At 36.5% G+C, this 26,086-nt stretch overlaps 1 protein-coding gene and 1 non-coding gene across 2 annotated transcripts in view; one reads left to right on the top strand and one right to left on the bottom strand.

Annotated features, from left to right (window-relative positions):
• The window catches only part of LOC106661609 (glutamate decarboxylase), a 65,636-nt gene that overhangs the window by 32,885 nt on the left and 6,665 nt on the right, over window positions 1-26,086 (bottom strand). Inside the window, exons 3-6 of the mRNA XM_014385127.2 lie at window positions 12,520-12,753; window positions 4,701-4,898; window positions 4,527-4,645; window positions 4,389-4,468 (exon numbers count right to left, since the gene is read on the bottom strand). Of these exons, the coding sequence (XP_014240613.1) occupies window positions 4,389-4,468; window positions 4,527-4,645; window positions 4,701-4,898; window positions 12,520-12,753 (631 nt within the window). The remainder of the gene's footprint in view (window positions 1-4,388; window positions 4,469-4,526; window positions 4,646-4,700; window positions 4,899-12,519; window positions 12,754-26,086) is intronic.
• Trnag-acc lies at window positions 21,095-21,167 on the top strand. The gene has a single exon. It is a non-coding gene; the product is annotated as a tRNA-Gly (tRNA).

Here is a 26,086-nt window from a genome sequence, read left to right as displayed (position 1 = left end):
ATGACTTCATAATAAATTCATGGTTCCCATTTAACTTTTGTGATTAGTCAATAGTTGGTTATATTTATTAATTGTTATTAGTCATTTTTATTACTAACATTTGATCCTTTCTACTATGATATAATCATTAATATTAATGATCCCATTTAACTTTTGTGATTAGTCAATAGTTAGTTATTTTTATTAATTATTATTAGTAATTTTTATTAATAACATTTGATCCTTTGTACTATGATAATCATTAATAATAATGATCCCATTTAACTTTTGTGATTAGTCAATAGTTAGTTATTTTTATTAATTGTTATTAGTCATTTTTATTAATAACATTTGATCTTTTGTACTATGATGTAATCATTAATATTAATGATCCCATTTAACTTTTGTGATTAGTCAATAGTTGGTTATTTTTATTAATTATTATTAATCATTTTTATTAATAACATTTGATCCTCTGGACTATGATATAATCATTAATATTAATGATCCCATTTAACTTTTGTGATTAGTCAACAGTTAGTTATTTTTATTAATTGTTATTAGTCGTTTTTATTAATAACATTTGATCCTTTGTACTATGATATAATCATTAATATTAATGATCCCATTTAACTTTTGTGATTAGTCAATAGTTAGTTATTTTTATTAATTATTATTAGTCATTTTTATTAATAACATTTGATCCTTTATACTATGATATAATCACTAATATTAATGATCCCATTTAACTTTTGTGATTAGTCAATACTTAGTTATTTTTATTAATTGTTATTAGTCATTTTTATTACTAACATTTGATCCTTTCTACTATGATATAATCATTAATATTAATGATCCTATTTAACTTTTGTGATTAGTCAATAGTTAGTTATTTTTATTAATTGTTATTAGACATTTTTATTACTAACATTTGATCCTTTCTACTATGATATAATCATTAATATTAATGATCCCATTTAACTTTTGTGATTAGTCAATAGTTAGTTATTTTTATTAATTGTTATTAGTCATTTTTATTAATAACATTTGATCCTTTGGACTATGATATAATCATTAATATTAATTATATTATGAAGTCATAGCAACCACAGCATTACCAGTTATGGCGATATATTAATTAATATGAATGATTATATCATAGTCCAAAGGATCAAATGTTATTAATAAAAATGAGTTAAAATAAACAAATCAAAGGCTTTGATTTTTTTATGAGGGCTGGCAATTTATTATTATAGTCTAGGCAGTAGAAGATATTAAGTCATTTTCGACCCTCACGAGGGAGGATCAACAGATCCTGGCGACGTTGAAGAGACCCCGGGGACGAAAACCCTGGAGGTTTTGGCCCGCTGGAGATACGCCAACAGATGTGCCAGGGGTGGCGTAAAGAAGTTAATGGCAGGGCAAGTGGCTTAGCCGCACCGTTCTGTCTGTCCGCCTTATCTACGGATCACTGTGCACGTTCAACCCCTGGATTTTTTTCCTCGTCCAGAATCGATTTTCGAAAGCCGGGCTTATTAAAGCTGGAATTCACCATTTGAATTCGGAACGATGCGGGAAATTCGGCTTGAGTCAGCAGAATATTCAAACGCGCATTCTCATCGGAGGGTGAGCTTTAATTAAACTAAACCGTTAAATTGAACAAGTTTCAATGTTAAAGTCAACTCACATCCTAAGACGTTTATTTTAGACTTCCTAATTACCATAATCGTTTTTCTGTAATTTCAATCATTTTGTGAAAAAACAAAAACAATTGATAAAATGAACAATGAATAGACTCAGTATCAGGAATAATCATGATTCTATAACATGAAAAACCAACGGAATCCCAAGATATTGTCCAAAAAGATAATATATCCATTGGCCATCCAGCTTTCTTTAGTAAAGTAAACTACCCAACAGAAAGCCATCATGGACTCTCTAAGTCCCGAACCCTACCCATCTTCCCGTAAAAGAGGATACATTTTAAAATGGATCCTTAATGAGTCCAAAGTTTGGTAGAACAATACTCCAGGCATGAGACACACGAAGAGATTCATAGATGGGCTGTCCGCAAAACTTACAAGGAATTACTTTAGACAACCGCTACGAATCAGGATTCTGGTTGTACTCTGACTAGGTATTGCCACCTAAGAAGCACATGCAGCGGGTAGAAGTAGAGGGAGAAGATACAGTGCAGATACTGCCAGGAAGAAGAAGAAAGTAGAACACATTTAACTAAAAAAATGATCTTGAAATATGTATTGATAGGTTGCTAGTTAAACTTTAACTTAACTTTAAAAGAAGCAACAATAGGATTCAGCCAGCCCACCTTTAATGAATCCTTAAGTTTTCCGTTGTATACCATACATTGGTGAATTATCGGAAAGAGTTAGTAAAATTTTTAAACAAGAAGGTTTTAGAAGTACGGGTTCACTTAGAAACATCCTTTCAAAACCTAAAGACAAATTTTTGGTTGAGATAAAAAAGTCAGCGTCACAAGCGGGATTCGAACCACGATAGCTCAAGTGGTAGAGCAGCGGCGTACTTAGCCGAAGGTCGTGGGTTCGAATCCCGCTAGTGACGCTGACTTTTTTATCTCAACCAATACCTTAATTAATTGAAAAGAATTTTATTTGGTCAAGCGGACCACGAAACCTTATAAACAACCTAAAGACAAGGCAGACAACTTGGCAAAAATCGAGGTTTACCAACTTAATTGTAATGATTGCGACATTAAATATATAGGACAAAGCGGTAGAGAAATAGAAACAGGAGTTAAAGATCACTTGCCTAACTCGACCAAATTTTCGGAATTTAAGGATCATCTAAAAGAAACAAAACAATTTTAATTTAAATTTAAATATAACAGTGTTACATAGTTTCAACAAAGAGAGGGAACTAGATTGGTTTGAGACATTTGAAATTAAAAAATGTAAAATGAAACATGAAACGATAAAGATAAATGCATCAATAACATAATAGATTTTGATCTGCCTCTTATTTTAAATATGTACATAAATAATTTTAGACATCCAAAATAATCAAATTAATTAATTTAATTTTTATTAATTCTTAAGGTATTATTTTAACTTAATTAGCATCTTTAATCGCTAAATTATAATTAATTTCTTACAGTATTTATTAATATAATATTTACTCGTGTTATAAGTTCCGCTTTTCGCACGTTCAAAAATGAGCGGCATTAAAAACCAGATTATCATTGGAAGGTTGCGTTGGTGGGGGTATCGGCGAGTTGCAATTCATGTCGAGTGGCGTGGTTGTAGAAATCCTTGAACCTGATGATGAGCTAAAAGCTTGAAATCCGGATCGTTGCAAAACAACTTACTAGGAACTTTCTCTTTAAAAAGAATTGAACACCGCACTCACACCACCATTCATAATTTCTATTCATCATTTCTAATAAATATTCACTAGTTTTCGTGGTCCGCTTGACCAATTAATATCTGTCAATTAATTAAGGTTTTTAGTTGAGATAAAAAAAGTCAGTGCCACGGGCGGGATTCGAACCCACGACTTCGGCTAGATACGCCGCTGCTCTACCACCTGAGCTATCGTGATTTCGATCTAATCGGACACTAACTTCCCTTCTCAACCCCACCTTTTCAGTTTTCCTTCTTTTTTGCCATTTTTCAAATGTCGTGCAATCTATTTGATTCTCGGCGACAAATGAAATGGCCACGGAGAGCTTTAGTGAAGAATACTTCATTTTAATCCATTAAATTCACTAATTTCGTGGTCCGCTTGTCCAATTAATACATTTCAATTAATTAAGGTTTTTTAGTTGAGATAAATGAGAAAAAAGTAAACAAGTTTTAATTCTATTTTAAATATCAAGAAAGTAAAATTATCATTATTTTAAAATTCATTGTTGTAAACTTAACGACGCTTCTTTAAGTTTCCACAGTTTTACTTTTATTTCACCGTATATTCAAATGGGAAACTTTTCCGGTTGGCCATTCATTTAAAAAACATGATTTATTTTTGAAATATTGCGACGAAATTTGAGAAATATTTAAATTTGCTTTATAATTTGAATGTTTTACGTTCATAGACAGGGTTTGATGGGGCAAAAATGTCTGAACGAAGGCGAAAGTGTTTACAATTTTAATTAAAATATTTTTCCAATTCATTTGCGAAGGGAAACAGTGCGTATTAGGGTTTGTAGACTTGCGGCTAATAATCCTCCAGGGGGATTGGATGCGGAGAACCCTATTATCGTGGCTGAGAGAGGGATTTTCACTAAGCCAACATTCTTTATGAGGGAATCACTTTTATGGCACGGCTTTAATAGGAGCCATGAATATCGATTACGAAGCGAAGCCGGTGGGGCCGCCGGTTTCGAAAACCGAGAGTGGAATTGAATTTCTTCAAGAAAAGTTCCAACTTACTTTTCGTCCGAAGGGACTTCAACGCAGTTTTCCGTACCGAGTCCGCATACAGCCGCGCAGCTTTTGACAGAATAGTGGCACTAGAACGTAAATACAGATTAGTACAATTCGATGGAAACACAGCTGGCATATTATTACCTGGTCTGAAGTAAACATGACCAACTGGGCTCCTATCGACGCCTGCCCCTTGTCCTTGTAGTCGGGGAACATGTGGTGGCGGGCAGCGAGGAAGGCGTACAGGTTTGAAATCGACCCACCTGAAAGTATTCCAATGAGTATCGAACCTTTTTCGCCTTTGGGCAATGATTTTACCTGGGGCGAGGATGGAATCGCCGCACTCCCAGCCGATGATCCGGCGCATCTTCGCCAAGACGACGCTCTCCATGAGGATGAAAACGGGTGCGATTTCGTATGTGAACATGTTCGTGTTGGCCGTGGCGGTCAGCCACTCTCCAGCCATCGACACCAAGTCCAGCCCACAAGACAGCTGATTGAAAAAGTGAGGGTGTCCTGGCAAACAAAATCACAGCTTAAATAATGACTGATTCACATAAAAAGGACAATAAATGGTGAAAAGTTTATAACCAGACGTACGTGAATTCAGACCATGGAGATTATTAAGGTTTTTAGTTGAGATAAAAAAGTCAGTGTCACGAGCGGGATTCGAACCCACAATCTTCGGCTAGATGCGCCGCTGCTCTACCACTTGAGCTATAGTGACCTCGATGTCGATCCACTCGGACATTAACTTGAACTTCCCGTCTGAAGTCTGAACCCCACCTTTTGAATTTTCCCTTCTCCCCTTTATCGAAAGTGAGAAAGGAATTAGGGATAGAAATTCATTTTTCTATGAGGAGTCGGATTCTTTGAGGTATTTCTATCCCGAGTTCCTTTCTCACTCCTTCAAAATCAAGCATACACAAAAAAAACCATTAATATCTAACACTCTCAACACGACACACAACCGTGACACATCTTCACAAAAAAGACACACTTTGAGTTTGTACAAACACTTCGATTAAACCTACAATTGTATAAATTCATTTTCCCATCTTATATGACCACTGGTAACATTCTGCAATTTCGATATTTTAACGGTCATCGACGCCGGAACTTATTCAAAATGTGATCGTTTCATTGCAAATTATGACAGTAAAAAAACTAATGACACTATTGCAAAACTATGCTTAATTAGCCGTTTAATCGATTATTTTTCTTGCTTAATACATGACAAAAGAAAAAAACGTATTACTTTATGTTCTGACGTCATGAATTCTCTAGTGTAATTATTTAAAGGTTGAACAGGTGTGACAATTGTAATCGAAAATTCATCTCTTATTCAACAATTTATTTTATTGGACTTGTTAAAAACGAAGAAACCAGAGGAGAGCCACTTTATCTTTATCAATAATGCACGGTAGCATATAAAATTGCATATCTTTTCTATGAACATAAGGAAAACATAAAAAAATCTGATCAAAATCGGACTAGTAGATTTCGAAATTACCTTTTACATAAAAATTAACTTTCTTTATTTTATTTGGAGATCGTGATATGCGGTCTGGGGTGACGTAGATTTAGCAAAACATTTTCATTATCGTGCCAACGTTTTGAGCTTAACTGAGATCATCTTCAGGGCCTGTGATTTATCAACAATGTTTAAACTATACATTATTTATAATACGATTTTGATAAATCCCTGGCCCTGAAGATGATTTCAATAAAGATCGAAACGTTGGCACGATAAAGAAAATGTTTTTGCCAGTGACGTAGATTTAGCAAAACATTTTCATTATCGTGCCAACGTTTCGATTTTTATTGAGATCATCTTCAGGGCCTAAGATTTATCAAAATTGTTTAAATTAAACATTATTTAAAGTACAATGTTTGTAAATCCCAGGCCCTGAAGATGATCTCAATAAAGTTCGAAACGCTTTACGAAACGTATGCGGTCTGGTGTGACGTAGGATTTAGGAAAACGATCTCTTTATCGTGCCAACGTTTCGATCTTTATTGAGATCATTTTCAGAGCCTGGGATTTATCAACAGTGTAATTCAAATAATGTATAATTTAAACAATGTTTACAAATCTAGGCACTGAAGATGATCTCATCGAAACGTTGGTACAATAAAGAAAATGTTTTTCTAAACCTACATCACACCTGCTAGGTGTTTTTTCTTCCTGCATCTTCACCCAAAGGGCTCTATCAGGATCTATCTTTTCTCGGTCAAAAGGCTGTGCCTAGCGGTCTTTTCCGCTCCCCCGGAACTTTGTCACGCTTAAGCTTGTCCGTGATGGCTGTCTTGGCGTTATCCGGTGGGGGCTTGGGAGCGGAATTACAATTTGTTCTTAGCTATTTCGCACTGCAACGAAAAACATATTTGTCGCTCGCGATTTTTAGGGTGCCACCCTTTGTGTTCCATAATTTTGTAAATAAGTTTTTTAATAGCTATAAATTTTTTTCTGTGGCAAATATGTTTTGTAATGTGAACACTACTCCTCTTTCAGCTTCGCTTTTCCAATTTCGTCTTAGCGCATCAAAATTTGTGCACTCACAGACCGTATGACTAGCCGTCTTCTGAAGTGCTCCGCTTGAACACAATGGGACTTCCTTTAGACGAAGTGAGAAAAGTTTTGCTGCGAAATCCCCATGGCCAGTCATTGCTTGCGATATAAAATGGTCAACCGATATGTGCCTCATTTTCATTCTTTTTCTTACGTTAGGGAATATCTGGTATGTATGGCGTCCCTTGGTACTTAAGTCACACCGACGTTGCCATTCTGTTTCTGTAATGCCCAGAACTTCTTCGACATTTGTTGCATTGATACTCGGCCGTTTATCATTTTTAATGTCCCATACTGAGTTTGTTGCTATCATTCGCAAATCTAAAAGCATCCTGAGATAATTTGCAATGTCTCCATTGATGTTGTCCTAAAGGCTTGCGTGACCAGCAGTAATGCTTTCGTTTGTGCTTTTATGAGCTGCCCAACCTGTTTTTTTTTTTTATGTACCTTAGCCATGTAGGTAACGCGTACAATTGATTCTCATATTGATTTGTACATAATAAGGCGGCTTTTATAGGTGATACCCCACGTTGGGAGTACTTTGAACCGCATCTCACGATCTCCAAATAGTCACTAAATACTACACATTAAACAACAACTGATTGGCAGTTGCTCCTACAAAATAGCTCCTTATTCTCATGTTTTCTTCATTCGGTTCGTTTGGTGAAAAATGCAGAAAACATCAATAGTTGTGTATTGGTTCGTCGTTTTTGTAAACAATCTCCGGAGATAAGGGACCAGATAAAGTCGGAAGCAGGAAAGAGGGTTGTAATTCAATGAACGAGGCAATCATGGCCGGTTTGTGGCCGGGCTAACCTGGTTTTGCCGATGGGACTAACTAGGGGCCCATTCACATGGAGATATTCAATAAGAGATAGGGAGCATATTGTCGCCGACCGACCCTGGGGGACTCCTATCTACCCTCCGCAACCGCCCCGCTGTTTATTTTGACACCCTCCGCTCATCTGATTATCATGTACTTCATTTGATTTGCGGCTTGAATATTAAATCAAGGAGGGCTGCTGGGAGAAAGAATCGAGACGAACTTGTTGGAACACAAGCTTCAGAGGTAATTTTTTTTCTCTAACGGCGAGATGAGTCGATAAACCCAAGATCAGCACTTAAAATCTAACAATGAACAAAGTTTTAAATTAATTAATCTTTATGTAAGGTATTGGTTGAGATAAAAAAGTCACGAGCGGGATTCGAACCCACGATCTTCCACTAAATACGCCGCTGCTCTACCACTTGAGTTATCGTGATTTGATCTACTCGGACACTAATTTCCCATCTCAATTCCAACTTTCGAATTGTCCCTCCTTTTTATCATCTTTCTTTCAGTTCGATGAAAGTTAGAGTAGTTCAGTTAGCGTCCGAGTGGAAATTCAATAATAAATTTTACGAAATGAAAGGGTTACTAATGGGGTCTCCATTATCCCCACTTTGTGCTGAAATATTCATGGATAATTTCGAAAGAAATCTTTTCAAATCAAAGAACAAATTAATTAAATTTGTTCATTTCTGGAAACGCTATGTAGACGATATTTTATGCATATGGTCGGGAACATTAGAAGCTCTCAAAGAATTCCTACAACTAATTAATTCTCTACACCGTAATATAAATTTTACATTGGAAATTGGCAAAGATGGCTGTTTGAACTTTTTAGACCTAAAACTGTCCATAATAAACAACCTAATAGAAATAGACGTATATAGAAAACCCACAATTACAGACACTGTGATACCAGCGGATTCTTCCCACCCATGGTCCCAAAAGGCTGCTGGTTTCATTTGGCTCATAGACCGGATGTTAAAACTTCCGCTAACACCTGATAACTATAAAAAATAATTAAAAACTATTAAAACCTTAACAAAAACAACGGGTATCAAGAAATATTTATAGATAGGTTGCTAGTTAAAAGAATAAAAAAATTAACTTTAAACGAATCAACAATAGGACTCAGCCACCCCACCACAAATAAATCATTAGGTTTCCGTTGTTTGCCATACATTGGCGAATTATCGGAAAAAGTTAGTAAAATTTTTAAACAAGAAGGTTTTAGAATAGCTTTTAGAAGTACGGGTTCACTTAAAAACATCCTCTCAAAACGTAAAGACAAAGTAGACAACTTGGCAAAAAGTGGGGTTTACCAACTCAATTGTAATGATTGTGATATTAAATATATAGGACAAAGCGGTAGGGAAATAAAAAGAAGTGTAAAAGAACACTTGCCTAAATCGAGCAAATTTTCGGAATTTAAGGACCATCTAAAAGAAACACAACATAATTTCAATTCAAATTTAAATACAAGAGTGTTATATAGTTTCCACAAAGTGAAGGAACTAGATTGGTTTGAGAAATTTGAAATTAAAAAATGTAAAATTGAACATGGTGATAAATGCATTAATAATATAACAGATTTTGATTTACCTCCCATTTTAAATATGTACATAAATAATATCAAACATCCAAATAATTAATATAATTAAATAATTAGATTAATTATTTTCAAATTGAGCGTCATAAAAAAAAACTGCTGATAATTGGAACGTCGCGTTGGCGTAGGTATCAGCGGTTCACTTTGGCAATTCATGTCGAGAGACGTGGTTGTGGAAGTCCTTCAACCTGATGATGAGCTAAAAGGCTCGAAATCCGGTCGTTGCAAAACAACTTACTGTGAGTAGGAACTATCCTTTTAAAAAGTATGCAAAATATATTTTTATATATTCAATCAAAGTATTTCTACTCACTCAAAATGTTTGTCTTCTGTTTAATTGTGCCACACTTGCGTGTCGTGTCGAGAGTATGCTATATTGCTGTTTTATGTTTATATACGTAGGATTTTGAAGGAGTGGGGATGGATGTCGTTATAGAAAAGACATTTTTGTATAATGCGTCGGCTTCTTTAAGGTGAAAAGAGCCGACGAAGGGAAAAAATGTGTTGGCAATAGTTCGGTCAGATTATCCTTTCAGGATTGTATAGAAAGGGATAAAATAGGAAAAGGAAAGCTAAATTGTTGGAAAATTCGACTATGTGAAAAATATTTGATGTGTGGAATGTGATGTGATGATATAGGTATGTTATCTGTTTTGAATTTGATTAATGATATTGGCGTAGCTGCAACTGAGTTTACATGTATCTGTTCTGTAATTGATGCTGTGTTTATCTCATATAAACCATTTCTAAAAAATTACGTTTATGTTTGTTTTGTTCTGTGTGTAATTTTTGGATTGTTGAAGTCGAAATTGTGTTGGTGTTCAAAGTGGTGCGTAGCGAGTGCTGTAGGATTTTGCTTGGGTTTTTGCAATCATAGATATGTTGCTTTACTCTCTTATCCAGACATTAGGATGTAAGACCGATGAAAGTTGCCGGACAGTTTAAACAATATGTTGTAGATTACGACAGATTTATTTGTTATTAGTGTGAGATCTTTAATTTTGGAAAAAAGTGTTTCAATTGTTTTATAATTTTTGAAAGCTAATTTGAAGTTATCAGACAAGAGAAATGTGTTTAATTTATGTGATATGCCTTGAATAAATGGTATGGAAATGTATGCTTGTTTGTTTGTATTTGATATGCTTAATGTAGTATTGTTAGTACTAGTGGATGATGTTAGTGTTGAGTTGTAGTTATTGATTATTCTGTTGATTATGTGTTTAGGGTAGAGATTGTTATGGAGGATATGTTTGTATATCTTTATGTTCTTGTGGTGAAATGATTCATGGCTTAAGGTAATCATTCTGTGAAGTAACCCTGTGGCCGTGTTTATAAAGTAAAGGTAGCGATCTGTGTTTCTTGGTTTTTGATACCAATCTGTAATTAGTGTGATTAATCTGGTTGTTTTATTACGTGTGTATCTAAAAATGGTATTTTTTTGTTGATTTCGATTTCATGTGTAAATTGTAGGCATAATTTATGTAGGCGTTTGTACTTATCGATTAACGGTCACTAATCACCACACATTTGATTTATATTTTTATTTATAGAATTCACAGCTGAATAAGATGATTGCCAAATGTGTAATTTCTTAAAGTGCATTGGATGGTTCCTCGTCACAAATTCTGTCCAATAACGGGCCAGGAAATAATCCAACAACAAAGTGATTTTGAACGCAGTCCTCTGAACGATTCCAACTTTACTGAGACGAGCAGCCTTTTTTAATCGTGGGAACCTGTCATTTACAGATTCACTTTCAAATTTATGCACTGAATAAAATTCAACCCTTTTCTGAAATGATGATACCTGAAATGGTTGCCTTTGCAACCTGTTCCACGCACTTGTAACGTTTTATCCGTTGCGCTCTCTGAATAATAAAAACGCGTAGAATTCCGAAAAAGACAGTAACTTGCATATTTGCTTCAAATTGTTTGCTCAGAAATATATTTTCTTCCAGTCTGTGCAGATGTTACAGACTTCTTCACTTGGATTGAATTCCGATAGTGAGCCAATTAATTAAGTTTTTTAGTTAAGATAAAAAAGTCAGTGTCACGAGCGGGATTCGAACCCACGACCTTCGGCTAGATACGCCGCTGCTCTACCACTTGAGCTATCGTGACCTCGATCCACTCGGACGCCAATTTCCCATCACAACCGACCTTTTGAATTTTCCCTCCTTTTTTCCATTTTTCAAATGTCGTGTAATCTGTTTGATTCTCGGCGACAAATGAAATGGCCACGGAGAGTTTTAGTGAAGATATACTTCATTTTAACTTATTAAATTCACTAGATTTCGTGGTCCGATTGGCCAATTGATGTGTTTCAATTAATTAAGGTTTTTAGTTGAGATAAAAAAGTCACGATCGCTCGCACGATGAAAGTATCGAAGTCACGATAGCTCAAGTGGTAGAGCAGCGGCGTATTTGGCCGAAGGTCGTGGGTTCGAATCCCGTTCCTGACACTGACTTTTTTAACTCAACTAAAAACCTTAATTACTTGTAATTTATTCTTTCTAAAATGATGAAAAACTATTAACACTGATGATGAATAATATAACAGTTACTCAATGTCTTTAATCTTAGATATGTTAACGAAATATTTTTCATGGTAGTAAAAGTGAAATTTTCATAAAGTGCATCATGGGACAAAAAAAGGGTTGTTTAAAAAAAGAAAAAGTCATCTTAAAACCACCCCAGCCCCGAAAATCCGAGCCCACCCTCTTTCAAATGTAGTGTGTCTATAGCCAAACATCAAACTGTTAAAAATGGGATTAGCGGTGGCACAATGCCCGGGGGCGGCATTGCCGAGGGGTGGATATTGTCCAGCCAGGCTGAAAACAGGAGTAGTGACGTAAGCCCCAGTTAATAGCAACTCGCATCCCCCTTTTAATCCGCCACCCCCGCCCATGTGTTGTCTGATTGCTCTTAAATTACACCTAGCTCCAATTAGGCGCATCTGTCTGCTCAGGGGCGACCCTTAGAAATTCGGACAGTTTCTTGATGATATTTTCGTTCTTTTTCTTAACCCTGGAAAAACGCTTACTTTCTAAACAAGGGAATTTCGACTAAAAACAACCTGTTGTCTGAAAATTAATAAATACGTTCATCAGTTGATCATTTTACATTACCTGTCCTGACTTGGTATTTGAGCGTCTTGACACAGTCGTCGATGAGCGACTGGAGCGAGCGCCCCTCATCAGGTATTTCCAGGTCCAGCAGGTTCTTCAGGTCTTCCGGGTGGTAGAAATTGAGCACCTTGCAGTTCCTGTCATTCGTCTCTTTTACGAAATCAAGGAGGACGTTGGTGAGCTCGCGAAGCAGCGCTTCAGAGACAGCCGGGTCTTGCGAATGTGGAAGAAGGTCTGGAAAATCATAAGAGCCAAATATTAGTTTAAATAAATATCAATAAACTTGAATTTCCGGTATAATATAAGTATTTGCACTGTCATGGCGTAAAAATAGAAAAAATAAAATATATTAATTTAAACTAGGTTATTTTATACAAATTTGTGCAAAATCTATTAACGCAAGGTACTCTTCTTTGAAGACTTAAAAAAGAAAATATATTAGGTTTCACTGTTCTCTATATTTGAAAGTTCAAACATAAAAAACGACGATTTTGTTTGTGTGTAAAAACTAATCTCATTTCGATTTTGATTTTTTGTTCTTCTTCTTGTTTCATCTCAATGGCAACTTTGCCACTTTCTTTGGACGGCCCCATCTCAAAGTTATTTGCTTATGTCGATAATTATATCATTATTACCATTATTAATGGAAAAGTGCTAAATGGGGTTTCAAATCAACGCTACGAACAATTAATAATTTTCTAATCCTGCTATTGTTTATTTGACTATTTTTATATGATTTTTGCTTTGCAAACTTTCTATAGAGATTTCAATTAAAAAAATCAATAAAAATAATTATCTTCAAAATAACTAATAGATAACTAGCAATAGTTAATGGATAATAAACAATAACACAGGAAAATAAGCATTTTAAAAGTTTCTCTATTTGAAAGAGAATAAACTCTCACCAACAGCGATAATAAATTTTTGAAATGGAGGATAAAAGATATTTCCAGGGCAAAAATTTTTTTTTAAGTGATGCAAAATTCGTAAGGGTACACATATGTATATAAATATGTAAATTTTTTTAAGTTGGGTTCCTGAACACTAATTTTTTGAAGATTTTCACTATTGAATATTGTTGCGCTGTTGTGTTGTATCAAATACCGGGTTTTTTTTGGATTTTGAAATGAAAATTGAAAAAAAAGATAGTCGTGTACACATTTTCTATACACTCAAGAGTTATATAAGGCTGCCAGGGCTGTGTCATTACTGGGAGGGTTAAAGGATCAACTTTGATGTGTGTCCAATTCCGAATGATTTCCGAGTGGTTTGGCCCCAATACCGGATATAGAAAGGAAATGAAAAGTACATCGATGAACCGGCGCGTGAAACTAGCTAGGGGTATCGTTTCCGACTGTTCTATTTTCAACTTCTCCAAGCAGCGAGCTAAACATTCAGCGGATCCATTTAATTTGCAAGTACCGAGTCGAACACTTCCAACGGCGATCCGTCACCGTGAGCATTGTCTCGGGAGTTGACGTTTATTCTGGAGAAAGGCAATATCTTCTGTGTGTTCACCCCCGGAAGTACACGACTGAGAGAGTGATTATCTTTTTAATTAATGCCCCTCGCTTCGACGACAGGCAGATGCTTCGCATTCCTCTCTCGAATAACAGCGGTTCCCTCGCTACAGTTTAATCTCAAAGGGGAGAGGCACATGTTATTAAAAACGGGACGCTTTGTCTCCAGTTTTGCCCTTCGGCTCTTTTTTAAAGTGAAATTATTGCCGGAGAGGAAAATGCTTTTTCTTCAAAAACGATGTGTGAATTTCAAAGACTGTACTTGTGAAAATTTGATATACAAAGGGCATTATGTTCATTGTGCTATTTAACATACAGACCTAATTTTTTACTGGCTCAAGAAATTTAGACAATTTACTAGACAAAGTATAAAGAATATTGTGTTTCATAAAATCTTATAACTGCCGAGGCACAATGTAATTTCTGTGAACGTGCAGACAAATTTGCGAGGAAATCCGAAAGACAAACTTAAGCCCTAGAACATACATTGTAGGTATATTAAACATAGACTCTAGAAATAGGAAAAGAACGCCCTTTTTAGGATCGGATCAAAACCGTTCAGTGAAAGGAATTAGCTTTTGGTCCTGGTTCACCGCTCGCTCTTACCAACTTTATCTTACCCAAAATTCCACGCGAAAAGTGTGGTCGGTTTTTGGATTTTAGATGGGTCAGCGCCAGGGCCAATCGTAAAGGTTGATAGTCTGAATTACAGACATTTACAGTCGATTTCTTGCACCTTTTTTAAAAAAAAAAAATCCTCAATCTTGGATATAGAATGCCATCGAATGCAAGCATTGGACCATACGTCCAAAAATTTTGCCTATTTCAGTCAGAAACTTCTCCATGGTATAAGATCACTCTTCACTCACATTTAAATCGTTGTATTTCATTTCAGTGAGAGTATATTAAAACAAATAATTAGCTGATCGTAACGTAATTTTTTTTGTAAAACGTTATTGCCCAAAATGGGTCTGGTTTCAAGCGGCAGAACTACTCCCAGGAAAAGATTTTCAAATTTTAGTTAAAACTGTAGTTAACTATTTACACTTTTAATCTGAGGTGTTGGTTGAGATGAAAAAGCAAGTGTCACGAGCGGGATTCGAACATACGACCTTTAGCTAAATAAACAGTTGCTCGGACCACTTAAGCTATCGAGACTTTGATCCGCCCGGAGACCAACTCCTCATCTCAACCGACAACCTATGACAACAATGTAATACTCTTCAAGGAGACCTGTGGGGACTGGACAGGCACCGGCAACAATATCGATTAAAAAAAAAGACACTACGAGTTGAGCTTTGACAAATCGAGCACCGTCTACAAAACGAGTGGGCCCTTTACCCAGTTAAAATCTTTAAAATCTAACTCGCAAGTTGAACATTGCTTTGGTCGCTGTTTCAACCCAGACGTCTTTCCTGGAGTCCCCGGACGTCCAGCCGAGAGACCACAGCGTTCACCAGTTTATCGAACCACAAGTTTCTTTTTGTTATTGTTAAAAAAAAATTATTATCGTTTTTACTTTGCCTTTAACATTCATTGTTTCTGAGCTGCCTACAAGCCATCAGAGAAAACAGGATAATTTTGTTTCATTATAACTCTGTAGACATTTATTTTATTTTCCTTTATTCCAGACATCGCCACCCAAAACTGGTCATAAACCTTTTCAATTTCTTCCCTTTTTTTGCCTTATTTTCAACAATTCAAACACTTTATCTTTATTATCTTATATTTCTTTACTTGGTCAAGGCATGCCGTTAACTTTTAGTGTTAAAAAAAGAGTTTACTTTGGGCGACAATGTTTTGGAAAATCTGTAGGATGATTCTCACTGTTTTGCCTATTTCCAGGATTTTCATTGCTTTTCATAGCTCAAGTGGTAGAGCAGCGGCGTATTTAGCCGAAGGTCGTGGGTTCGAATCTCGCTCATGACACTAACTTTTTTATCTCAACCTTTCATAAATATTAATTAATTGAAAACAGTTAATTGGTCAATCGGACCACGAACTGTAATGGATAAGGTCAAAATGTTCTTCTTTAGTTATTTAACTTCCATCTATCTAAGTCTGAGAGTTAGATGGTTAAGGTTGTTTAAACAAAAAAACAATATATGGAGGAGGGTAATAAAAATGCTGACTGGGCGGGTAAGGCCGTGACGTTCCAACCTCCGCGATCTGGCTCCCATGAAGCTAAAAATCCATCAAAAACATAATTAAAGTGGCAGTGTCCGTGGTTCAGAAGAGTAGCTATCGCATATCAAGGCTTCTTTCGATAGGTTTACCCCATGAAGAACTGGCCGAGATTTACACCCGGACATACTTTTGGACCAAGGCCCGCGTACGTATCCAGAATGTAGAGGTTATTCCATGTTTCCTCCTAATTGAGGTGTTCAATTCCATGGCTCTATGAAAGCGCATGGAATGCCATCCTTAATAAGAATTGTACTTGAGCATGGCAGCGAGTCACTGAGACGTCGATTTTTGGAATAGAGTTATTTTGTTGTATTTAGTACTCATAGTTTTCGTCTCTAAAGAGGTTTTAGAGTGAATGTATTTATTGTCGTAAATGTGTGAATGGTCTGATGGCCGACTAGCAAATTGACACTCAATTAGACTAGTTATGTAATAGGTGTGATAGCATAGGATCGAGTACTACACCACCCTGAGTGGGTGGAGTGTAAATAGGGACGAATATTTAAGAGTGGGTTTGGATTTAGGAACTGCATGCGTTAGGTGCCTAATTGACCTAGCTGTTGTTAGCCTCTGGAGTCCAAGCTGTGCTTCTGGACGGATGAGACCGAGTTACCTACCAGCACCAGAGGTGGGTGATTCTCGAGGCCTGCCAATTCATTGTAAATTACAAAAGCTGGAATTGATGGGGAACTGCGAGAAGTGATAGGTCCAACTGTGTACATATGTTTAAGCAAGGTATTGGTGAGATAAAAAAGTCAGTGTCACGAGCGGGATTCGAACCCACGACCTTCGGCTGAATACGCCGCTGCTCTAACCACTTGAGCTATCGTGACTTCGATCCACTCGGACACCAACTTCCCATCTCAACCCACCTTTCGAATTTTCCTTCCTTTTTGCCATTTTTCAGATGTGTAATGTATTCGATTCTCGGCGACAAATAAAATGACCACGGAGAGCTTTAGTGAAGACATATTTCATTTTGTTTATTAAATCCATTAGGTTTCGTGGTCCGATTGATCAAATAAATTCTTTCAATTAATTAATCTTTAAGCAAGGTATTGGTTGAAATAAATAGCTTGCTTAAAGATTAATTAATTGAAAGAATTTATTTGGTATCGGACCATGAAACCTAACGGAATGTATACATTGTATGTAAATGCGTGTACAGAGTTGAACCAGTATTCAAAAATAATGTAAATAAGATTGTATGGATACAAACTATGTTACAATCCAATCATAACCTACAATTATTATATAACTATGTTATATAATAATGACAATAATGAACCTGGCATGACTTATATTAAATCTTAAATATGAATATGATGTTTTGTAAATATTGGCGTATTTTGTTAAACGGGCGATCCATTTAAGGAAAAAGAAGTTGTTAAATAGTGTTTTCCACCCTCTCCGACGAGTTTTGATAGAGCTTACACTGCTATGACAGGGAGCTAAGTCAACACTTAGCCGTAAGTAATGCGAGACTGCTGCTTCTGACAACCTCCCCATCCTGCGGGTGCTGTCATAAGAGTGGTTCTTAATGTCTTCAATCATTTCCAGGACTTAATATAATCGCAAAAAGTTCTAACATGATGTCCAAAAACTATTGTACAACGGAAGAAATAATAATTTTTCAAATTAACAAATAAAATCCAAAATCACTATAAATTAATTCAGATCAAAGGTTTATTCGGATATCGTGAGATGCTGTCTGGTGTGAAGTAGGTTTAGAAAAACATTTTCTTTATCGTGCCAACGTTTCGATCTTTATTGAGATCATCGTCAGGGCTCGGTGTTTGTTTTCCATGTAAAATGTGTCATTCTTGTGTGTCGTGGATTTTTTTTTTTTGCACTCTCAACACGACCCACAATAATGACACATCTTCACGGAAAACAAACATTGGGAAAGGATCATAGATAAGTCAATTTTCTTAATTTTTATAATTATTCGGAAATCGTGAGATGCGGTCTGGTGTGACGTAGCTCTCAGAAAAACATTTCAATCTATTCAATCAAAAACGTTTCGATCTTTATTGAGATCATCTTCAGCGCCTGGGATTGTTTCAAACAACAACCATTTCCAAACATTGTTTAAATTTAACAAATACATGTAGGATGTGAAAATGTATTTGTTAAATTTAAACAATGTTTGTAAATCCCAGGCACTGAAGATGATCTCAATAAAGATCGAAACGTTGGCACGATAAAGAAAAAGTTTTTCTAAAACCTACGTCACACCAGACCGCATCTCAAGATCTCCGAATAACCATCAAATTTATGTTCGAGTTTGTGACAATTCTCAGAATTAAATTTATGAGTGGGGTTTAGTGACCGTTAGTCAATGATTATTCGGATATCGTGAGATGCTGTCTGGTGTGAAGTAGGTTTAGAAAAACATTTTCTTTATCGTGCCAACGTTTCGATCTTTATTGAGATCATCTTCAGGGCTCAAAGTGTTTGTTTTCTGCGTAGTCACCACTCAAAGATTAATGATCAAAGATTGATTTCTTTTTTAAATTATTCGGTTGTTTGAACATATCCGACCCATTTGTTTTTAAAAAGAGTACACCTGAAATTAATTTTGATTTCTTTTTCGCCGCAGTTTGTTAATCCAATCCGCAATCGCTGGCTGTGTAAACAGAGTCTGCATTAAATTCTCTGGGGACGAATTGAACGGCTTTTAATAAACGGGAAGGGTGGAGCATAATGGTGCGGCACAGCTGGGGTCCAGCACCTGTGCCCTCCGACCCGAATTATTCCAGTGAAACTTAAAAAGCAATCCGTTCGGCAAACAAAAGGAATTATCTTTATCCCACTTGGAAGGAATCCAAAGCCACAAGTGTAAGAAATTACTCCGGCAATAAGTTATATGCCGAAAAATTACAATAAAAAAAGCCTCCGTCAGGGCAAAAATATATAACTTAAATTTAAACAAATAACATTAAAACAATTTGTTTATTCCTTCGGGAGTTCGAATCCCGTTCGTGTCACTGACTTTTTTATCTCAACTGAAAACCTTAATTAATTGTGAGATATACACCGCGGTAGCCGAGTGGTTAGCGTGAGAGACTCTCGGCTCATAGATCCCGCGGTCGTGGGGTTCGATTCCCACCGTCGCCTCTGGCCTTTTTTTCACGCTACCCTTCCCCCCCCCAAAAAAAAAACGAATAAGCATGATAACATTTGGCTAATATGCTCAGAACATAAAGCCATTAAAAAAAATTAATTTTTAAATTATACCGTCATATTGATGTAATTCCACTGGATCACTGCGGTCCACTTTATTATGTTGCTGTAGTTTGCTTATTATAACCTATCTTGTAAGAGGAGAATCTTAGAAACTTCTTTTGGACCTTTTCAATTTTTTTTTCACATTTTCTCTTCTTAGGAGGAAAACAAAATTGCACATTTATATTCTATTAGGTCTCACAGTTCTACAGCATAAACGACACTTCCCAGACAAGTCTTTTATTCATTACCTAGCCTAATATTTTTTAACTTTCAAGCTTAAGAGATGAGATGTGCTTTTCAAATATTAATTTTTTATCAAAGCATACACCTAAATCTTTGATCTCACATTCTCGTTTTATGGACACATTGGGGAAGAAAACTCAGGGAAAGGAACTTCAACGGCAGCCAATGACCTAGTACTTTTTAGGAGAAGGGAGGGTCGATTTCATTGAACTCCTAAAATACAACCAGAAGCCTGCAATGCTTAGGGAACAAAAACCCAACTTTCTAGTATCCGTCATCATCATGAGTACATTATTTAATAAATACACACAATTAACATCACTGATTTTCTACAAAAGCTGACTAGTTAACGTCTGGACAAATTCAGGGAGAAAATACTATCCTTTTACCATGTAACTATAGAGTTTATATCTGTTTGAACCGTATAGAAATCTGTTATTGACTTTATAAGTTTGTTTATATTTACATCGTTTGCAAAACGTCTAACTAGACTAATAGTTATAACAGGATTACTCTTATTTCTTGAGAGCATAGGATAATGATTTTATAATTTCAATGGTGAATCTTTGATTAGTTCAAAGTTTATTGGTCAACGACCTGTAACGGTTTATAAAACTTTCCGAAATATACAAGTTATATAAGAAAAGCTTTTGCTTTTTGCGTGCAGTGCGGAAAGTTTTCCGAATAAGTTTGAAAATCCTGGTACCATTTTCTACAACTTTTCTTTTAAGATTATTGTAGAAAAGTAAAAAAAAAAGTTTTCGCCATGGCCGATCCAAGCTTTTAGAATGGCGTCCATTTGCAAAGAAGAAACAAACAACTTTTAGAGAAGGACGGGGTAAAGCGAGAAAGAACGGAAGCAAATCAATAGGCTGATAAAATGGCGGATTTATCAACACCCAGACATCCACGAAAATTCAATTCGTCTTGAATAAATCCAGGGATAAAGGGCCTTTTATCCCTTTTGTATTGTCGCGACGTATTCAATTTATTTACTTCCTTTAGATTTTCGTCTATTCAATGTCAGGTGATAAAATGCACATATACAAGTATATAACTTTTATAGATATTAGATTTTTACAGGTGTGGGAGAATGGAAATAGTCATCAATACAGGCTTTATTCGGAATGTCTCGGAGAAGAGGTCAAAGCGGTTTACAATATGTTTTTTCATAATATTGCCAAATAAAAACCATAGGAGTGTTCCAGGATTTGAAACCGGGACCTCCTACCGTGGGAAATACGAATTGGATCAACCTCAGCGACAGCGGTTTTTTATACACTGCGAGCCTAAGATTCTTAACTTTTCTTACAGATAGAATAAACAATGTCAAAAAGAAGGGAAAATTCAAAAGGTGCGGTTGAGATGGGAAGTGGATGTCCGAGTGGATCGAGGTCACGATAGCTCAAGTGGTAGAGCAGCGGCGTACCAAGCCGAAGACCGTGGGTTCGAATCCCGCTCGTGCCATTGACTTTTTATCTCAACTAAAGAACTTAATTAATTGTAATATATTAATTGGTCAAACGGTCCACGAAATTAGTGAATTTAATGATTTATAATGAAGTATACTTCACTAAAGTTCTCCGTGGCCATTTCATTTGTCGTCGAGAATCGAATCCGATTACACGACATTTGAAAAATGGCAAAAAGGAGGGAAAATTCAAAAGGTGCGGTTGAGATGGGAAGTTGGTGTCCGAGTGGATCGAGGTCACGATACCTCAAGTGGTAGAGCAGCGGCATATCAAGCCGAAGATCGTGGGTTCGAATCCCGCTCGTGCCATCGACTTTTTTATCTCAACTAAAAACCTTAATTACTTGTAATATATTAATTGGTCAAGCGGACCACGAAATTAGTGAAGATAGAATAAATTTAATTTACTATCTGGCACCTCCATTAGAAAGAAGTATAATTTAAGGTGATTTCAAGATATTTGATACTGTCAACTAAACTAACTTAAATTCACTAATTTCGTGGTCCGCTTGACCAATTAATATATTACAATTAATTAAGGTTTTTAGTTGAGATAAAAAAGTCAATGGCACGAGTGGGATTCAAACCCATGATCTTCGGCTAAATACGCCGCTGCTCTACTACTTGAGTTGCCGTGACTTCGTTCTATTGGAACACCAACATCTCAACCCACCTTTCGAATTTTCCCTATTTTTTGCCATTTTTCAAATAGATTACACGACATTTGAAAAATGGCAAAAAAGAGGGCAAAATTCAAAAGGTTGAGATTGGGAGTAGGTATACGAGTCGAAGTCACGATAGCTCAAGTGGTAGAGCAGCCGCGTAGTTAGCCGAAGGTCGTGGGTTCGAATGCCGCTCGTGACACTGACTTTTTCATATTAACCAATTACATAAAGATTAATTAATTGAAAGTACTTATTTTGTCAATCGGACTACGAAACATAATGGATCTTTTACATTTTTCATGCGGTTCAAAAAAAGAAACATAGGGGTAAAAAAGTATCCTTGTTGTACTGCCATGATCGTTTCAAAGGATTTTGACAATGAATTAACCACCAAACACGAAATTAACTATTTTTCATCCAAATTCGAACGTCAGTAGGCATAGATAAATCTAAAAGTATGAAGTAGGTATTGACAGTTATAATTAGCTCTATCTAACCATGTAGCAGACTGAGTTTACGGACCTTACTTGTAATATGAATCGACCTTCAAATTCCTTATATCCCAAAAATTTACCAAGTTTCACAAAAAACTCTCCCACCATCCAAATAGTCTTGCCCAAGCCCTGTCCGATAGAACCCATCCCTACAACCCCATAAGTCGTCTTAAGAGGAAATGGCCCCGCGGCCTCCTTTCCCAGTAAACTGTAAAAAAATTTTTTTTTATCCTTTGCAACATGTTTATGATGTTATGTTTTGTATAGATAACAATACACATTGTTTTCATATTATTGTATAATTTTTAAAGGAGCAAATTTTTAGTACCTCTGGATTGATTCCGCAAAAGAAAAATGATTATCCGGACATCGTGAGATGCGGTCTGGTGTGAAGTAGGTTTTAGAAAAACATTTTCTTTATCATGCCAACGTTTCAATCTTTATTGAGATCATCTTCAGGGCTCAAAGTGCTTCCTTTCCGTGTAGATGTGCCATTCTTGTGTGTCGAATTGAGAGTGCCAAAAAAAAGAAATAAGTCTACTTTCCACTCCTTTCTGCCCTGAGCGTGTTTTTTTTTTTTTTGTTCGTTTATGTTTTATGCTGAAAAATTACATTGCAGACCATGATTTTTTCGTGATTAGACATGTCTTTCTGGTGGTTGGCGATAAATTTTGTTTTTTTCTTAATGCTGGTGATTAAAAACATTTACATTGCAGACGGAAAAACATTTTGGAAACTGTGCCTTTTTGAAGATAAACTACTCAAACATTTAAATTAAGTGATTTTTTTTTCAGTTTTCCCTTTGAAGGAATAGAGAGTATTGCGTTCGGACGAAAAACGATGTGTAGAGTTTTCTATCAATTTTCACGTTTTTAGATCCCATGTGCAAAACAAATCGAAATTTTGAATCCCCCCTGATGACCACCCTGCCCTTGCGTTAGGAAGACCAAAATGAACGAAAACTGTTCGTCACCCTGCATACCTCATGAACAAAATCTTACAGTTTCTCGCTTCTTACTTTTTTCTAATACATAATAAGTTAATTTATTATAATATCGTGAAATGATGTTTGTTTTCATACTCAAAAATAAAATAAAGACGTAAATGTGCTATCTTCGCTTAAATACTACTGAAAAGGCAAAGAAAATAATAGACGAAGTCGAGAAAGAGGCCGAATAAAGCCGGTGAATAATTGAAAGGCGCAGATTAGAAAGAGATCAGCGAGACGTAAATCCATTGTCTGAACAACGGGCTCTGTTTTAGCTTTCTTCCTCCCCAGATTGCCCGACGGCACCTTCGAATGATTAAAAACCCGAGACGACAAACATGGGCTTTTTTCTTTATAATAGTGTTTTTCATAGGAATCTCACGATCGTTAAGCCGGCAATGGATCAAGTCTTGAAAGAGCGATAGATAAGTAAATAGCGGTCGTTATCCGTTTTTGATGGATGGCGTCGCGATGAGAGGCACGGGCAGGGTTTCAAATCCCAGAATAAATCGAGCTCAACGAGACTATCACAGCATACATCAACTCTTTTGACACAAAAATGATATTTTTATCTTATATGAGAAAAGTTAGTTTCACGAGCGGGATTCGAACCCACGATCTTCGGCTAAATTCGCCGCTGCTTACCACTTGAGCTATCGTGACTTCGATCCACTCGCCATTTGTCGCCGAAAATCGAATCCTGATTACACATCATTTGAAAAATGGCAATAAGGAGGGAAAATTCCAAATTTAGGTTAAGATGGGAAGTTGTCCGAGTAAATCGAAGTCACGATTGGTCAAGTGGTTCGAGCAGCGGCGTATTGAGCCAAAGGTCGTGGGTTCGAATCCCGCTCGTGGCACTAACTTTTTCATTTCAACCAATACCTTACATAAAGATTAATTAACTGAAACAAGTCAATAGGACCACGAAATGTAATGGATATTTTTTATATTTGCAATACTAGGTAGGTCCATTCAAACGGAATAAAATAAATTGTAATTCAAGGAATACAATTGAAGCAGTGAAGCGTACGGTTAACATTTGTAGCGAAATTCCTAGGATTCTCACATTTGATCGTGTTCCACTTCACTGACCAATGGAAGAACAAAGGAATGTATGTAGAAAGAAAATACCTGCAGATAAGAAGCATTCCTAAGTCTTTAGTAAAAACAAAACTCTTTTTTGCTAAAACAAAAAAGGTAAACCAAATCCTCTTGATGTTTTATAGAAGTGGTAAAATAGTGATAAACATAAATGAGAATACAATAACATGAAACTTTCACATTCAATTACACCACATTTGAAAAATGGTAAAAAGGAGGGAAAATTCATAAGGTGCGGTTGAGATGGGAAGTTGGTGTCCGAGTGGATCGAGATCACGACAGCTCAAGTGGTAGAGCAGCGGCGTATCAAGCCGAAGATCGTGGGTTCGAATCCCGCTCGTGCCATTGACTTTTTTATATCAACTAAAAACCTTAATTAATTGTAATATATTAATTGGTCAAGTGGACCACGAAATTAGTGAATTTCATGTTAAGGGTGAAAATAAGAAGCAAACGGCTAATCCAGAAATAGAGACGATAAAGTAAATTAATGAAATAGAAAAAATGCAAAGAAATGTCAAAGGAAAGATCAAATTGTTCGCATATATGCTAGACGTTTTTATACCAAGTTAGAAAATAATCATACGAAAGAAACACTAACTCCGGCTTGCGTCCTTCCGGTCGTATTGTCCGAGACGATCTCGCCATGTTAACCTGCTAAGTTTTTGTTATTTAGATCGAGATACACCGGTTTTCGCCACGTTCACAGTTGGGACTAAGATCGGCGGGGGGTGGCGTGGCTGATTCGCGACAATGATGGCTCTGCCTACCTAGTCGCACCGACTCCCACAGCGCTGTTCCTTCTGTCTGTACTGTCTAGGAAAAACGGTGGTTGTTATCTGGTTACCCGGACTCATAGGTCTGGAGTGTAACGAAAGCGCGGACTTAAGTACCGTCATCCGGCCTCCTGACCTTGACGTCGGTGGGTCGGATCAGTAGAGATGCGACGTATCAAGTGCACAGTCGATAGATGGTCCTCGAGAACCTGAACCATAGAAGAATGGTCATCCTGACCCGATTAACAATAAGATATGTGAAATTAACACACAAACACTTAATGTTGTGCAGTAGGCCGCGGATGTGTCCGGCATGCAGAGAAAGTTTGCTCGATGTGTCCCACCTAATGAGAGTGCAATTCCTTGGCACCATTTAGAGAGAATGTCGGAATACCACCCGATAAGAATTGTGCTTGGACATGGCAGGGAGTTTTTTAAGACGATGAATCTTGACCAAAACAAGATTGTTTTACTGCATATAGTACTGATAGTTTTGTGTCCCTAGCGTGTGCTGAGAGTTTGGACATTTGCGACATTTCCCTGAATCTGAAGTGCGAGAAAACCAAAGGCGGAACACCAGTACCTCATCAACCCTAGATCAATTTAGTTATATAATAGTTGTAAAGAATGATGGATGAATGTGATATGTAAAAAGGAAAGAATGATTTCAAAGTGAATGAGAGTGTGAATGGGCGATGTTGCGATGAAATGACCTAGCTGTTGATTATCTCCGGAGCCCAACCTCGACGGCTGGACGGTTAAGACAGAGGTCTGACTCCAGACAACTTACACACAAAGTGGTGCTCGCTGCCTACAGTAAGTTTTCGTAAATTAAAAAAAAACTGACATTGCCTGTGGACTGCATGCAGTTCGCAAGTGATAGCTCAA

This window comes from Cimex lectularius, unplaced genomic scaffold, assembly GCF_000648675.2.
Source record: "Cimex lectularius strain Harlan isolate CLEC.00 unplaced genomic scaffold, Clec_2.1 scaffold20, whole genome shotgun sequence".
In the NCBI taxonomy this organism is placed as follows: domain Eukaryota; kingdom Metazoa; phylum Arthropoda; class Insecta; order Hemiptera; family Cimicidae; genus Cimex; species Cimex lectularius.
The sequence above is the reverse complement of the archived record's forward strand: the minus strand, read 5'-3'. Positions and strand labels throughout refer to the sequence as shown.